Source organism: Hippocampus zosterae, unplaced genomic scaffold, assembly GCF_025434085.1.
Source record: "Hippocampus zosterae strain Florida unplaced genomic scaffold, ASM2543408v3 HiC_scaffold_315, whole genome shotgun sequence".
NCBI lineage: Eukaryota > Metazoa > Chordata > Actinopteri > Syngnathiformes > Syngnathidae > Hippocampus > Hippocampus zosterae.
The window spans coordinates 1-16,595 of NW_026262874.1; the positions used below are offsets into that span (position 1 = coordinate 1).

Here is a 16,595-nt window from a genome sequence, read left to right on the forward strand (position 1 = left end):
GCTGTCGGCGCGCAGCCTGCGCCTGTTCCTGCAGTCGCCACTGCCGGACCACGCGGACCTGGGGCCCATCAAGGTGAAGATGCTCAAGTCGCTCTACCAGGGCAGCACCCTCTAATTGCTCTGCCAGGGCCTCGAGGGAATATCCAAGGTTACCTACCGGGTAGTCCCCTACGGAGACACCGACATCAAAAGTGACCGCTACAAGGTCGTGGACCCCGACGAGCCTGTCTTCTTGATCCTGAGCTACAGCTTCGCAATCGAGGTCGATGTCGACTTCCAGGGCCAGCGCTGTCCTGACCGGGTGGGGCTGCCCAACGAGGGCAACACTTGCTACCTCAACAGCTTGCTTCAAGTGCTCTTCTCCATCCGCAAGTTCGTGGCGCTGCTGCTGGCCGGAGCCGGGACGGCGCACACCCTGCAGTGCGGTCCTTAGCGGGCCTCTTTTCGGACATGCTGCGAGGCCGGTCCCGGTCGACTCGCCCGCTGCTCAAGGCCCTGGGGGTGGGCGAGCACTAGATGTACCTGCAGCGAGACATCCAAGAGTTCAAGACCCAGCTGCTGGACGTGGTCGAGAGTTCCATCCCCGCCCAAGAGTTTGCCTAGCTGTTTTACTGCGAACGGGAGGTTCGGATCTCCTGCCTGCACGTCGAGGAGGAGTCGACCTCCACGGAGCGGATGACTGAGCTGTTCGTGAGCGTGACCAGGGACGGCAGCACGGCCGCCCTGCCAGACATGCTGGTCGAGGAGGAGCGGCTTGATGCCCTGAACGGCAACCAGTACCACAGCGACACCCATGGGCTGCAGGACGCGGTCAAGCGGCACGTGGTAAAGAGGCTGCCGCTGGTGCTGTTCATCAACCTGAAGCGGTACGAAGTTGTGGGCGACCGCACGGTCAAGCTGTCGCACAGGTTCGAGTTCGAAGAGAGGGTACGCTTCGGCCCCGAGCAGGACTACCTGCTGCACGCGGTGATCGTGCACATCGGGGCTCAAAGCCAGTACGGGCACTACAAGGCGGTGATCCGCTCGTCCTACGGGTGGCAGGAGTTCAACGACTACGACGTCAGCATCCTGGGGGACACCGAGCAGCTGGCCAGCTTCTTCGGGGGTGAGACTGACTACTTCCGCTACAGCTAGATAGAGCGGGCCTTCGTGCCTTTAAGGGCGCCCAGTGAGGCCACCGCTTACTATCTGGTCTACATCCGCGAGTCCGAGTACCAGGACACTGTCGCCCACCATATCTCGCCTTTGAGGGTGCCTACTGTCAGCCCGGTCCGCGAACTGGAGGCGATGCTTGGTGTGGCCTCCTTCGCGGGCCGGTTGAGTGGACTGGAGCCCGACCAGGTGCTCGGCCTGGCGGAGGTGCAGGCCTTCTATCGCGAGAACAGGCTGACCAGCTGCGAGCGGTTCAACCTAGCCGCGGAGCGCCTGCTGGTGACGCGGACAGTGAGGAGCATGGCGGGACTGGACTTCCTGAAGCTGTCGCAGCACGCGCTGCGGAAGGCGACGATCTGCGTGGTGATGGCGGACCGGCTGGGCGAGTGGCAGGAGTGGCGGAGCGTGCAGCGGGAGGTCTGCCCCGGAGTTTTCGCAATTGATTGAAAGATGCAGAAAGAGATCAGAGGCGAGTCAGAAGAAGATCCGGACCAGCCGGCCGTTCTTGCGGCAGACCGGGCAGACCCGCAGGTTGCGCAGGCCGCACTCCTCGCAGCACACCACGTGCCGGCACTGCTCCATCATCCAATCCCGCACCCGGTCCATGCAAATCAGGCAGTTCAGGTCCACCTTGTCCGTCTGCGGGGCGGGGCTTGACACCCGGGCCTGCAGCCGGGCGTGGCAGCTCATGCAGGTGCCCGGGTCGGAGTTGGCCCTGAAGAAGCTGCACTTGCTGCAGTTGGCGTAGTTCAGGAACATGCCGCACTTGCACTTGAACTCGAAGTACTCGTCGGTCACTCGCGGGTCGTAGCGGTAGCTGCACGTGGGGCAGTTCACGATTGCGAAGGTAGCCTTGCAGGACCGGCAGCTGTACTGACTGGTCTCGCTCGAGTAGTAGGTCACGCCCCCGCACGACACACACTTGGTCTACTTAAACTTGTCCGACTGCTGACAGCCCGGGCAGATCTGCTTGTGCACCCCCAGGAAGCTGCTCTCCTCGAGGGTCATGCGGTCGCAGCACACGCAGTCGATCACGTTCATGGTGTGCGTGCAGGCCCTGCAGCGCACCGTCTGCTGTCCGCTCTCTGCGAACACGGGCGACCCGCACTTCAGGCAGTTCCGCAGCAGGCTCTTGCTGTGGCACTCGGGGCATTCCTTGTCGGGGTGGCGCTTGACCCCCTCGCATTTGAGGCAGGGGTGGTTCTCAAACTTCTGCTCGCAGGAGACGCACTTCAGTCCCTTGCCGCTCTCGAAGGAGGGGTCCGCGCAGTTCAGGGTGCCGCAGGGGCACAGCGCCATCTTGAACTCGAAGTTGCAGACCGAGCACCGCACCAGCTCACACATTTTGGGGGGGTACTATTTGACGATGGCATGGCCGCATCTGCAGGTGGACTCGAAGGTGACCTTGGCGCAGGCCATGCACTCCATCCGGCTGAAGATCGAGTCCTTGAGCGGCCGCACCGTGACTGCCTTCTTGAGGCAGCCCCAGTTCTTGCACTGTTTAAGCTCTTCCTTCTGGTTCAGCATGCTGAAATTAGATGCTGCATTGTTATGACCAAGTCACTGTGCCAGTTGCGCCCGCAGCCGCTCGTTCTCGACCAGCAGCGCCGCTTCTCGATCCCGCATCTGCTCCAGCACTCCCTCTGTCCGCGCAAGGGCCTCTTCAAGCTCCTGCCGCAGGGGGCGGACCCTGCGCGGGCGCGGCTGGGCCAAGGTCGGCTTTTTAGGTTTAAGCCCGACGGACAGGTACACGCTGGAAGGGCTTCGCTTGGGCTTTTTGGGAGGGGTGAGCCTCTGGGACTTGCTAGAAGTGAGTGCGCGTTTGGCCTTGGAGGTGGAGCGGGTGGAACTGACCAGCTGGTCGATGAGGGCCAGGTAGCGGCTAGCCTGCGTCTTCTTGGGCTGGTGAGTCACGAATCTCAGCATCCACCGATTTATTAATCAAGCTGCGTTCTTCTTCGGGGGCACCCTCCCTTTCTTGATCTTTTTGGCCCTGGGCTCAGCCTTCTCTTGGATCTCTCGGACCTCCCTCGCCGCGTACTCCTGCAGGCTGCCGTACTCGCTCACCATCCACTTCCCCAGCGTGTACACCTCTCTCCGGATCGACTCCCGCACTGCCCGGTCCTTCCCGAACTCGAGCAGCAGCTGCCCCGCTGCCTGCCGGTGCTCGGGGTAGGCGTTGGCTAGTCCGGTGAACACTTTTTCGAGGACCTTCCGTTGCAGCTCCAGCACCGGCTTTGTGAAAACTGCTTTGAAGCAGGCCAGAGGAGCCACTTCCAGGGTGCCGGTCGCAGCCATGGACTCCACTAAGACATCTAGTGAGTGGGAAGCCATTTCGTCATCCCGCAGCACCACCCCCTCCACAAGCCACTCGAACAGCCAGGTGTCGCCCTTGAACCTCGTGAGGGCGCGTTCAAGCAGCAGTCTGACGAACTGCATGTACTTGGAAATCCGCCAGTTGTCGATCTGCGGCCACTCGCGGGCCAACCGCCCGGCCATGCTCTCAAGGAAGGCCTTCGCCTGGTCGGGCGGTAAGGAAGGCACCCAGTCCGCGATGGCAGTGCAGAGGGCGGCCTGGTTGCGGGGCTTGTCGGAGTGCCAGATGGACATAAAGAGGCCGATCGTGAGCATCTTGACTGCCTTCTGGTCCTGCAGAATGACAGGCAGCTCTGCTCGCACTGCCGCAAGCGTCTCCTCTCGCGACTCCGGGGTCAGCTCGTGCAGCTGGAAATACAGTGATCTATCCATTAACAATGGGGCAGGACCAGGTTATGCCTAGTCTGCATCTCGTCAGTACTTTCCTCGAGGACCCGCACCCCTCCTACGGTGAAGGCTCGCTGTTCACCGACAACTAGGACCGCCAGTTCTTCGGGAAGGAGGTGCTCACTGACGGGTCGTAGGCCAACCGGCAGGTCCTGCAACAGCTGCAGGTGCTGGAATAGTGCCCTCACGTGGTCCGTGCTGTCCTCAACGCCAAGGAGGAAGACCGGAGCCTGTGCTCCCACATGGCCAAGATGGCGGTTCTCTACGACTACCACCCCAGCAGCCTCGAAGATGAGCTGCAAGCCAGGTAATCGCTGCAGTTGCCACTACCAGCCAAGGAACTGGTCTATGTGCTGCACTGCGTGGCTTTCGCCTTGGAGCGGCTGCAGCAGCAGGGCGTCACTGTGGTGCAGGTGACTGCCAGGGATGTGCTGTTCGGCAGGGACCGGCACTACAAGCTGTTCTGTCCGGCCGAGACGGCGATTGACTCGCACACGCGCATCGAGATGCTCCGCCTGCGCAGCGGGCTGGCCTACCCTCCTGAACTACTAGAATGCTTGGGAAAGGCGGGATCTTGAACCCCGAAAGGAAGGCAGAAGGGTGTATGTATTCCCTGGCCGTGTTGGTGGGCAGGGCTGCCGGCTGCAGTCCCCAGCAGCTGGAGGACCAGACTCTTCATGCCCGCCATGTCGGCCATCTCAAACAGGCAGTCCACACTAACTACCCGACCCTTAGCGAGCTGTTCGATCAAATCCTTAGCCGCGAGCTCACCAGCTTCGGGGAGCTGCTGGACAGACTGGCCCGGCTCTGCCCGGCCGCGGGAGAGCTGCCACCAGCCCTGGCTCTCAAGCTGTTCGGGGCCTAGGTCCGTAGCAGCCACCCGATCGAGCTGAAACGATAGTATCACAACGAAGAGGACCTGAAACTGCCCAAGAAAAAGCTGAGTCTGGCCAACCTGGCGCCCCCAACTCAGGGGCGCCAGAGTGCCCTGCTGACCCCGGGGCGGAGCCAGATGCTGGAGGCGATCGACCGGATGCGGGCGCAGAGGCAGGCGGTGCTGGACCTGGAGTTCGTCTGTGCCCTGGACTGCGGCCCTCCTTGACTATATGGATTTTTAATCAGCCCGGCCAAGCGTCATCCAGCCGCTGCGACCCGAGTTCCCGCAGGAACGCTCTCCGGAGCCGCTTCCTCCCCGCAGGCTATTCTAGGACCCCTCCCCGAACATCGCGTTCGCCCTCCTCTCTCCCCGCTCCGAATCCGAGCCCGGCATACGGGGCCCACTGACCCTTTCCGAAAAGGCGCTGCTGGGGGCGGGTATGGTCAGTCTGGCCCTGGCGAGCACCTGCCTGCCCCTGGCCTTTCTGGTGTCCGAGCTGGGACTGTGGGGCACACTGTTCCTCTGCGAGGTCGTGTCTCTGGCACTTAAATCTGCGATCCTTTTCATAGAGGTCGATGAGGAACTGCGGCAGGAAGTGCCTTGGCCGAGGGCCGTACTCAGAGCCGCCCTAAAGGCGTTCTCGTATGCCTGCCTGTTCGTTGCAGTGCGGGGCCGCCCCCTCTGCGAGGTGCAGGTGAGTATGGGCTGCCTGCCCGCACTTCAGTGGCTGACCCACAGCCAGGCCCCGCATAAGTGGCTGGCGATCTCTCTCTACGGAGGAGGACTGCTCTGGCTGATAATCCAGGACATCCCCTCGGTTCACTACCTGCTGCTCGGTGCACTCGGGTCGGGCTATGCTTGCCTCTCCTACAAACTCTCGGTCAGGCCAGGCTGTCTTGCAGCCCCTGCGATGCTGGTGCTGGCGCTCGCCTTTCCTGCGGGGTAGCTGGCGTGGACTGCGCTTGCGGTGGGGCTACTGGCGGGGTGCAGCGCAGTGGTGCCGCTGGTGATGCTGGTGTGGGGAGTGCGGTTCATCGACCGGCGGTGGATGGCTGCGGCGGGGCGGGGGGACTGGGCCTGCGGGATGGTGCTAGTGGGCCCTGCAGGCCCAGCGGTGACGTTGGCAGGGATCGGGAAGGTGTTGTGCGGATGAGTGCAGAAATAATATGAAGGTGAAATTGAAGACTCTCCGGGAGAAATAAAGGAGCTGGAGGCGCTGCCAACAGACCGCATCGGGCACCTCAAGGCCCGCCTGGCCGAGGGGGACAAGGCCCTGCGCATCATCCACAAGGGCAAGAACCTGCCCGACGACCAGACCCTCCTCGAGGCCCACTACGAGGAGGGCCAGGTCATGATCCTCATGGCCGTTGTCAGGAAGGACCCTCCCAAGAAGAAGGAGGAGGGGAAGAAGGAAGAGAAGAAGGAGGAGAAGAAGGAGATGCAGGTCGAGAGAAGCCCTGAGGACGAGCGCCTGGAGATGATGGAGGGCACGATTGTCCAGCTCATGCAGATGGGCTTCAGCAGGGAGGATGTCATCACGGCGCTGCGGGTCACCAAGCTCGACGCCAACCGGGCAGTCGAGCTACTGATCAACGGCATGGTCAACATCATGGAGGAGGAAGATCTCGTAGGGCCCGACGACAGCGAGGAGGATGCGGTGCGAGGGCTACTGGAGTCGGAGGAGTTCAAAGGGATCCGGTAGATGCTGCGGCAGGACCCGCAGGCGGACATCAGCGGCCGGGTGCAGGCATTGGCGGAGGGTAACCCCGAAGTCCTCGAGTTCCTGGAGAACTACAGCGAGGAGGACGTGCGGCAGATGATCCTGGAGCTGGTCGAGGACGAGCGGGCGCAGGTGGTTCTTAGCGAGGCAGACCGTGAGGCCATCCAGCGGCTGCACCTGCTGGGGTTCTCGCTGGAAAACGCCTCGACCGCGTTCCTGGCCTGCGAGCGCAACGAGGAGATGGCGGCGAACTACCTGTTCGAGCAGCGGGACCGGGGCGAGGTCGACGAGGAAGAGGACTACTTCGGCGAGTGATGTGTCAGTCCCAGACCTCCACGTCCTTCTCCTGGTTGACGCTCAGCAGCGAGCCCCCGTCGCCGGCGATCATGGTGGTAAAGCCGGCCTTCTTGCCGGCCAGGGCGTGCACCTCGATGTTGGCGCGGTAGTCCCAGAGCTTGATGCAGCCGTCCTGCGAGCAGCTGGCCAGCACGCCCTCCGCGAAGTACAGCACCCGCGTGATGTGCGAGGCGTGCGCGTTCACCGTGGTCTTCAGCAGCGACCCCAATCCCACGTTCCACATGCGGATCGACTTGTCCAGCGAGCCGCTGAAGAGCGTGGTCTGGTCGGGCAGCAGGGCTATCGTCCACACCGCGTCGGTGTGCCCGGTCATGGTCTTGAGGCAGGTGTTCGAGTACTTGCGGGACAGGGACCAAGACTTGATGGTGCGGTCTGCCGAGCCCGAGACGAGCAGGTTGCCGTTGTAGGAGCACGCGAAGCACAGGATGTCGTTCATGTGCCCCGTGAAGTTGCGGCAGGTTCCTGTCCCCACGTTCCAGATCTTGATCGAGTAGTCCGCTGACCCCGAGGCCAGGCTCACCCCGTCGTTCAGGTACTGCAGGGCGATCACGCTCGAAGAGTGGCCAGCCAGCGTCTTGAGGGGCGCCCACTTCGTGAACAGGTCCGAGGAGGACCGCTACCCGGCCTCCCCCAGGAACTGCTCGATGTTCCAGATCTTGACCGTCTTGTCGTAGCTGCCGGTTGCGATCATGTTGTTCGGCAACTGCGCGATGGCGCGGATGCCCGCAGCGTGGCAGGGCTGGCTGGTGATCTGCTCGTAGGTCACGGCGTCAAAGATCCGGATGCTGCCGTCATCGCTGCCCGTGACCACGCGGTCCTTGACCTTGACCAGGGTGAACACGGTGCGGCTGTGCCCGGTGGGGAACTTCGAAGAGAGGGCCATTTTGCGAATGTTGGTGATGGGCAGGGCGGGCACCTTCTCGACGATGGCGTTAGGGTTGACCTCTTCGGGGGGCGGCTCCTCGCGGGTGCGGAGGGTGATGAGGGTGGGCCCGGCCTGGCCGAGCTTGCTCTCGAATAGCTTGAAGTGGGACTTGATGTGCTCGTACTTGTCGTAGTCGATCATGGGGGTCTCCTACTCCATGGAGACGATAGACTGGTAGGTCTTGCGGATGTCCCGGAGCTTGGCCTCGCCGGTCACCTCGAAGACCATTTTCTCGAGCATGGCCTTGAGCCCGGGCATGGTGCTGCACTGGCTGACCTCGATGATGTCCTCGAACCGCTCGAACCGGCACAGGTAGCTGTCCTGGAAAGCGTCGTTGATCTTCTTCATGAGGGTCTGCTCCATGCCCAGGTAGCTGCTGATGTACTCCTCGAACTGCCCCTCCATGTCGGTCTCCAGCCCCCGGAACACCCGGCTCACCTTGTCGGCCACCTCCTGCAGCTCGGCCCGGAAGCGGCGCATCTCGTCCCGCAGCCCCTCCGTGTAGAGCGCCACCCTGTCCTCGCGGTGCACCAGGAAGTTGTAGATGTCGGGCTCGCTGCTGAGCCCCTTCATCTCCATGGCCTTCTTCTGCTTGAAGAGGAACTCGGAGATGTCGACCACGCCGGCCATGTCGTGGCGGCAGAACTGCTTCTTGAGCAGGCACGAGGAGCAGGACAGCCGGTCCCCGCAGACCTCCTGCGTGCAGAAGTACTCGATGGTCTTCGAGGGGTGCTTGGGGCAGACCGGCTTGTCCTTCAGGATGTACGCCAGTTACCCTTCCATATAATCTCTGCTCATCTCAGTCGAAGCACCCGCCGCCCTTCTTCTGCTCCACTTGCAGCCGCTCCACCAGCGCCTTCAGCTTCTCCCGCTCCCGCCCCTGCTCCTCCCGCAGCCGCCGCTCTTCCCGCACCTCCTTCTCCAGCTTTTCCCCCCGCACCTTCGCGGCAGTCAGTTCCGCATTGACCCGTTTCAGTTCCTCCTCGTCCTTCACCTTCACGATTTCCTTGACAATCTGCGCCTTTGGTTATGCCTCTGGCTTTGACTACACTTTGACGGGCTAGGCAGGCCTGTTCCTTTCGGCTTGCTCTGCACGCTCGGCTCGGGCCTCGGCCTCTCGCAGGGCCTCTTTGAGCTGCCGAATTTGAGAGTCTTTTTGGGTGTTTTCCTTGCCCAATCGTGCGACCTCAGCCGTTGTCTGATCGCCTCGAAAGAGATTAGCATAAGCCTCGAGACTCGGTGCGAAGTGTGACCGGTGCAGCGTAGGGTCCGCCGCATTGAGCTCTGCCATGAGCTGCAGCTGCGCGAGGTAGGTGGCAGGGTCGGGGCGCCGGGCGATATCAGCAGCAGCCTTGCGGAACCCCTGCGCACGGTGCTCGCCCGAGAGGGCAGAGTTGAGCTCGATGATCTAATCCTCCTTAAGGTAGGCCAGGTCAAGCAGCTTGTTTTTGTACTTGATGTAATAGTGCTTGCTCTCGAGGGGCAGCCCGTCTCCAGCGAAGAACTCGAGGGCCTGCACCAGTGCCTCCCGGCAGTGCCTGCGCACCTAAGGCTCCGGCGTGAACTCTTCGCGCAGGTGGGTCGACAGGTAGTCCGAGTAGGTCAACACTGCGCAGTTGTAGGCCGAGATGTACACTTCCTCCAGCACTGCCTGCCAAGCCGAGCCCAGGTCCAGCCGGTGCCCCTGCAACGACTTCACGTAGTTTTCTGCCAGCACGCCCGCCATGCTGCTGTTGATCTGCACGTGGTTGAAGCACCTCGGCTGAGCAGCATCCACCTCGTTGGCCACTTGGGCCATCGCCCCTCTGAAGTCGGGGGCGAGGCTGCCGAGGCCGAGGTTCATGATGGCCTCCTCGGTCAGCGAGCTCTCAGGCAGGGGCGGAGGGATGCGCATGACTTTGTAGGGAATAGGGCCGGGCCTGGCTTCGACGAGGGAAGAATGCTGGTCCTTGAGGACGATCAGGACTTCAGGGGCGTTGAGCTTTTCTTTGCAGTGGGAGGTGGCCTACTCGTGGATACGCTGCAGAAGGGCCAGGAAGCCGCGCTGGTACTGCTCGTCGTCCACCCGCAGATTAAGCACCAGCACGGAGCAGAACCCGTACATGAACCGCAGTAGGTCTTGCTCTGCTGGACTGGCAAACAGGTCGCTGAACCCTTCACAGTCGATCAGGTAGAGCGCCCGGCCCGGGACGCAGGATTGGCTGCAGATCCAGCTGCCGACAGTAGGCCCGTACTTAGAGAACTGGTGACCCCTGACCTGCCTGCTTTAGAGCAGCCAGTCCACCAGCACCGACTTGCCCGAGTTCTTGGGCCCCAGGAAAGCCACAGGGGCGACAGTTTGGCTAGGGTCTTTCGCCAGAAGGTCGAACAGCTTGTTGCTCAGCTATAGCCGCGGCATCCTGCAGGAGCTGAGCAGCGACAGCCGCTGCGCCTCGGACGGAGCCGCCTTCTGCCGCGGGCGCTTGATGGGTGCGCTCTTGGGAGCTTGTGCGGCGGTGGCCTCGTCGGTTTACATAAGAATAATTATCACCCCTCCAACTCGGCCAGCAACCACTCCAACCCCTCGTCGAGTCCATCGCATGTCTTGGCCGAACAACTGACCACAGTCCACTGTCTGCAGAAGATGCGCTCCACCCGCAGCGCAGCCATAATCTGCTCCGCGTTACAGGCCGCCATCAGGTCCTGCTTGTTCGCCAGGATCAGGATCGGCTTGCCCGCCAGCTCGTCATAGGTCAGCAGCTCGAACAGCTCGAGCGCGGCCTCACTCATTCTTTTGAAATCGGACGAGTCCACCACGAACACCACGGCATCACACCCAGTAAAAAAGTTTTTCCAGTGCCCGCGGATGGCCTTCTGTCCCCCCACGTCCCAGACCTAAAGCTTGGCCCGCTCACTGGCCAGATACTTGATATTGAAGCCGATGGTGGGACTGGCGGGAAAAGAGTGGTCCCCGGATATGGCTCGCAGGAAGGTGGTTTTGCCGGAGTTATCCAGCCCCAGCAGGATCAGCCGGGCCTGCTTCTTGGCCCGGCCGAATATTGCGTCGAACAGCTGGTCACCACATTACTCCCATATGAAATGTAGGACCCACGGATTGCCCGCGGAATTCCTCTGTACCTCTCGGCCCTGTCTCCGCAGTGACTCATGGCAGCTCTGTCCCAAATGCCTGCCCGTCCACCTGTCGCACTCCCAGCGCCTGTGCCTGCAGGAGACCATGGCCCGCGCCATCCTCGATGCCGGCTACAAGGAAAGCGTCATCCGGCTGATCGAGACCTTTCGGATGAAGCGAGTCCAGCTGATGGTCATTGTGAGCGACTGTCTGGACTCGCTCGAAGGCAGCCTGGCCCGCCTGGAGCACGCGCTGCTCAAGGAGGATCCAGCCGAGCTGCTGCCTACTCTCATCCAGGCCACGCAAATCGACTGCCAGTTTTCCTCGGACTTCATCAAGATCAACTTCGCAGAGCCGTAGAAGCTAGCTGAAGTCAACCGCCACTTCCAAGAGGCTGAAAGCTTACTGCTCGACAAGTTCAGGGATCTCGAGCGAGTCCTTTCCAAGGAACATGTGGTCACCCTCTGCCGAGGCGAGGGACTGGGCCCCACCCTGATCCTCCCCGCCGGACACGTCTCCGCACTGACCCTCGCTGCCCCACAGCCGGCAGAATTGGCCGGCGTGGTGCTCTGCCCAGTCTAGACTTCGGACCAGTCCGACATCGCCTACGAGCTGACCGTGCTGGAAGAGGGACTGCGGGTCATTGCCGAGACTTTCTCCAAGCCTGCTTGCCGATTCCCGCTCTAACTGAAACTGACTCGACCGCTGCCCCTGAAGCCAGGACGGCAGTACGAGGTGCTGCTGGCCCGGAGCGCGGCGGTGGGGGTGCGGCGGGTGGTGGGTGGGCGGAGCGAGGTGGGGGGACTGGGGGTGAGCAGGTGCTGGCACGACCAGGGCTCGACGAACGCTGAAGAAGGATAATTTTATGGCTTTTTGCTGGCCCAGGAATGAAACGAATTCAGAGATAGACTGCCTGGCGCTTGACGTACAGCTTGTCTTCGGCCAGCCACTCCCGGTCCTCGTGGCCCCCCGCCTCCTTCAGCCGCAGGGTCAGCTTCGGCCCGATTTCCTGTAGCGCGACCGACTGCCCCGCCTCATCGAAGATGTACCGGTGATGCCGCAGGAAAATGAAGTCTCGCTGGTTGTGGAAGGTAACCACTCGCCTGCCTCTGAACTCGGGCCGAGGCGGGAACAGTGAGGCCAGTAGTCTGCCCGTGCGCCTGCCGATCCGCGAGTTGAAGTTGTTGAGGATCAGCTCGGGGACATGGTCGGTCCAGGTGCCGTGATGGTCGATGTCCTTGTTAAGCACGAGTGAGGTGGTGGCGAACTTGAAGCTCGGCCCGTCAGGCAGCATCACCACGAGCAGCTGCCTCAGTACGGTCTTGGTCTCTCTTGCCACGATCAGATGCGTGAAGTCTTTGCCCTTGCTGGCCTCGAGGATCTCGGGCAAGGAGAACTTGCCTCGCGGGTAGTAGTGCGTGTTGGGGATCAGCTCCCGGAACTACCGCACGAAGTCGTACAGCCTGTTGCTCGGGCGCGGTGTGGTGGTCAGCACGATGTTGGGCTGCCGGTTCCCGTTCAAGAAGGGGGTGAACTCGTCCTGGGCCTCCTCCTAGTGCAGCTCCTCGTCCGACTCCAGTACGAAGTTCTCGTCAAAGATCCGTTTATCCTCGATTGTGACCGGAGCCTGTTTTTCCTCCTGGCCCTGGGCCACGCGTTTCTTCCTCGCAGAACGCTCTTTCCTGCGGACTTTCTCCGCCAGCTCCTGGCGACGGACCACCTGCTGGGCGCGGACGAGGCGGTTGTGGATGAGGGCGGGCGCCTTGAGCTTGCGGAGGGTCTCGCGGGTGGCAGGCAGGCCTTTCCACTTGGCTCTCTTCTTTTCAACTTTGGTCATTATCACGTCAGAGTAGGTTCATCAGCTGCTTGTTCTCTATCCGCTGCACCATCCGCGCCATATCCTTCCGCACCAGCTCATCCTCCGAAGCCGGCACCTGCCGCCGCCAGGCCACCCACTTCGACAGACTGAACTGCGTCCGCATCGCCGAGAACCGTGCCGAGCAGGCGAGGGCCACTGCCGCGGTGATGAAGTAGGCGATGGGTTCCATGACGTCCCAAGAGTAGGCGACAAAAGTGCCATATCCGATGACCCAGACAAGGGCAGTATTGGCAACCAGCAGGCCGAAGAGCACAGACCGGTCGCGCAGGGTCTGGGGAGGCTTGAACTTCTGCTCGACCAGTTCCTGGATCATGGCGTTTCTGTCAAGCTAAGTGCGCCCGCTGGTCTGTGCGGCCAGCTTGCTGATCATCAGTTCAGTGAACTCCGCCTTGCTCATGTTTTTCGGGAGTTGGGCCAGGTCAAGGGTGGCGAGATAGGCGCTGATGCTCTTTTTGTAGAGGTGGGGCAGCTGGTACCCTTCCAGCCGCAGGCTCTGGGGAGGCTCCTCACCTGCCACTGTGACCATAGCCAGCTTCGTTCCTGCTCGTTCCAGAAATAGCCTCTGCCCGCAATAGAAGGTGGCCGGGTTCTCATCGAAGATTTCGGTTTGGTCCAGAGTTGTTATTCTTAGAGGGTCGGGACTTTAGGGCAAGGGCTGTCTGGCCAGCAAGCCCGCCTTGAGACTGGCAATGTCCACTCGCTCGAGAGGGCTCTGTGCGCCCTCTCCGATGAGCTGGGGGGGCTGCCCGAGCAACAGCTTGTAGGCCGGCAGCCCCTTCGAAAATAGCCTGCGGGGTACTAATATCATTTTGTTTATCAGTACATGCTCCTACGCAACTGCCTGCGGCGGCTAATCAAAGTCAAGGACCGCTCCCAGCATCTTATCCTCGCGGACCCCGCCCTGCCCCTCCACGCCATCCTGGCCCAGCCCTGTCCCTCTCTCGTGGTGGCAGTCCAGGAATACCACTCCCTCTGCATTCCACTGGTCCGGGACTGCCCCGAGGGAGAGGAGGTCAAGATCGCTGAATCGACCAAGCAGACCTTTGTCCCAGGCCGGGTCAACAGCCTGTTCGAGCCAGCGCCTGACACACCCTATCAAGGAGGAGTTGAAATCGATCTCAGACGCCTGCATGGCCGGCGGTCTTTCACAACCAAGCAGGCGGCTGCCAAGCCTTACCGCACCCCGAATGCACTGCTGAATTACACCAGGTGCATTCGCTCTGACGATCTCAACATCTTCGAAGGCGGATTGGCCCAGCGCGAGCAATTCCTCCTGGACCTGATCGCCAGCCATGAGGGACCGTCCATCATACTAAGCCAATCACCAGCATTCCTCTCCAAGTTGGTCTCCAGCCACTCTCAGTGTTATGGGCTGGCTCCAGCTGCCCCGGGGCAGTCTCTGCTGCTGCCGCTGGTGGGGCTCGAGATTGGGAGACAGCTGGCGGCCGAGTAGCAGCACTGCCTGCTAGTGGTGGACAGCTTTGAGCCTTTCGACCAGGATCGCAGGCTGCTGGCGAAGGAGGCGGGGCTGCCTCAACAGGCTCTGCCCTGCTTTTCCCAGCAGTGGTACAATGACTCCCGCAGCCGGACTAAAGGGTCGGTGACTCAGTGGATCGGACTGACCCCTGAGAAGCGATACTCGGACAGCATCACCTACAGTCACGGGATTCGCTCCCTGGCGCTGCCGGTCAAACTACCAGTCGCACCGAGCAGGGCGGTGACTTCTGGCCTGATGGCCCAGCACCTCAACCACCTTTCAGAGGAGCAGAAGCAGGAGGAGGTCAAAGCCAGTCTGGGAATCAAGGACGACCCGTGGGACAGATATTTCGTGCTGGACTCGGACTGGTGGGTGCAGGGGCTGCTAGAATACCGCCAGGGGTAGCAGCTTCAGCCCCTGTTTGAGGCCTTTCTCGACTGGAACATTGCCGAGGACCACGTCAGCCGCTGGCGGATCAGTTCTTGCCAGGCGTTCAGGCTGTTGGTGGAGCGGGAGGGCGAGGGCCTGCTGGAGGTTGAAGAAGGGCCTCGGAAAGAGGCCTTCGAGCGGTTTCTTACCCTGGCCAAGTTGGAAGGCTGGCTGCATCAGTACAAGCGTGATTATTTCTGAGAGATGCACAATTTCGTGAGCGAGTTCAGCACCTTGCAAGGGCAGACTTTCCGGCACTTCTTCATCGCCCAGGAGCAGCTGCGGCTGGCCGACCTGGGCACTTCCTTCCTGGTCGGCAGGGAGCAAGCCTACTTCGCGCACCTCAACTAGGCCTGCCTCAACCCGGCCATCCAGCTGGACCTCGAGTACCAGCGCACTCTCCTGCAGGAGTTGGCCTGTCCACGCGGCCAGTATTCCTTCGAAGGGAACGAGCTCAAGGTCTTGAGCGTGGTGTAGCAAGGCAAGGTGTGCCTCCTGGGGACCAAGTATGAGCCCTGCAAGGAACCGCCTGAGGAGATCATGATGGCCCTCTGCAAGCACATGCTTGAGCAGGCGGAGGACGTCGGGAACTGCCAGAAGGCCCGCAGGGAGCAGCTCAACGCCCGGCTACTGTGGGTGGAGGGGCTGGGCAAACCAGACCATCTGGAACACGCCACCGAGCAGGCCCGGCTTCTGCTCAACCGCGTCAAGAAAGGACTGGTGGCAGAGTGATCGGATGGTTGATATTTAATATGCTTGCACTGTGCCTCCTGAGCAGGGGTGCTGCCTTGCCCGCCCTGCAGTGCTCGCCCCACTGCCCTGAGCAACTCACCTTCCAGGTGCTCACTGCCGCCTGCCGCAAGGCTTGCAGCCGGGCCCGGCTCCTGCTCCTAAAATAATAAACCCAGTCCCTCTGTTAACCAACTCTCTACTTCGATGAGGAATCAAAGCAGTGTATGCCCTGCGGGCCGCACTGCCAGGCCTGCGATGCCGGCGAGTGCCACGTCTGCTAGCACCCCAGGCTGCTCGAGAGAGGCAGCTGCGTGACAGACTGCTCCCCAGGCAGGACTCCCGCCGAGGGCCTGTGCGTGCACAGCCGCGGGCTGCAGTAGAAGAACTACACGATCGTGCAGACAGGCCCGGGCTAGTACGAGATGGTCTTCGATGTGAACCCCGGAGAAACGCCCACTTTCCAGGTGCAGATCAAGGACCCCAAGGCGGTCACTGCCAAGAACGGCAACATCCCGGTCGAAACCCATCAGACTGTCTCTCTCAGCAGCTCGACCCAGTACCAGGCCACTGAGGCCAACCAGTACGCCATCGACGTCACTCGCCTGATCCTGGGAGTCTACGTGGCCGTGGTCTTCGTGACCTTCTGGGAGGGCGCCGCCGTGTGGATGTACTCCTGCGCCGCGCTGCAGGTGCTGGCGCTCAGCTACTACGTGAACGTGATCTACTCGCCGACCATGAGCCATGTCCTTCTCCAGTTCCAGTGGGGCGTCTTCCTCGACTTCATCCCCAACCCCCTCGCGCCCGGGATCGGCAACGCCACGCTAGTCACCTCCCTGCCTGACAAGGTCTTCGAGAGTGTCGGGGACAACCTGTTCGCCAGAACCGCGGGGCATCTGCTCGCAGTGGTCATTGTGACGGGGGCGGTGGCCCTACTGGCCGGGTTGCTGCGCTGGTAGCGCATTTTCCCAAAGGCCATCACAAAACCCGCGGATTCCTTCTTCCGCCACTATGTCAAGTTCCGACTGTTGAACGAGACCCTGCTGCTGTTCCTAGGGCCACTGGTGTTCTACGGCTGTCTGCAGTACTACCACCTCGGGATCGACAGCTTCGCGGATGGACTGGGTGTGGCACTTGACGTGCTGCTGCTGGGGTTGGCTACGGGGTGGCCCGTATAC

At 61.7% G+C, this 16,595-nt stretch overlaps 1 protein-coding gene across 1 annotated transcript; it reads right to left on the bottom strand.

Moving 5' to 3' along the window:
• Window positions 1-6,831: 6,831 nt before the first annotated feature.
• On the bottom strand, window positions 6,832-7,935 carry LOC127594926 (uncharacterized). The gene is made up of 2 exons (XM_052056663.1): window positions 7,490-7,935; window positions 6,832-7,420 (listed from the first exon to the last, which is right to left on the bottom strand). The coding sequence occupies exons 1-2, from the start codon at window positions 7,933-7,935 to the stop codon at window positions 6,832-6,834; spliced, it is 1,035 nt and encodes a 344-aa protein (XP_051912623.1).
• Between the last annotated feature and the right edge of the window lie 8,660 nt (window positions 7,936-16,595).

What these genes read in the sequence shown, in the direction of transcription:
- LOC127594926 (XM_052056663.1), bottom strand. Translation starts at nt 7,935, where the DNA reads ATGATCGACTACGACAAGTACGAGCACATCAAGTCCCACTTCAAGCTA. An exon ending in CAGTTCCTGGGGGAGGCCGG is followed by an intron (nt 7,421 to 7,489) that starts GTAGCGGTCCTC and finishes CCACTCTTCGAG; the next exon opens with CGTGATCGCCCTGCAGTACC.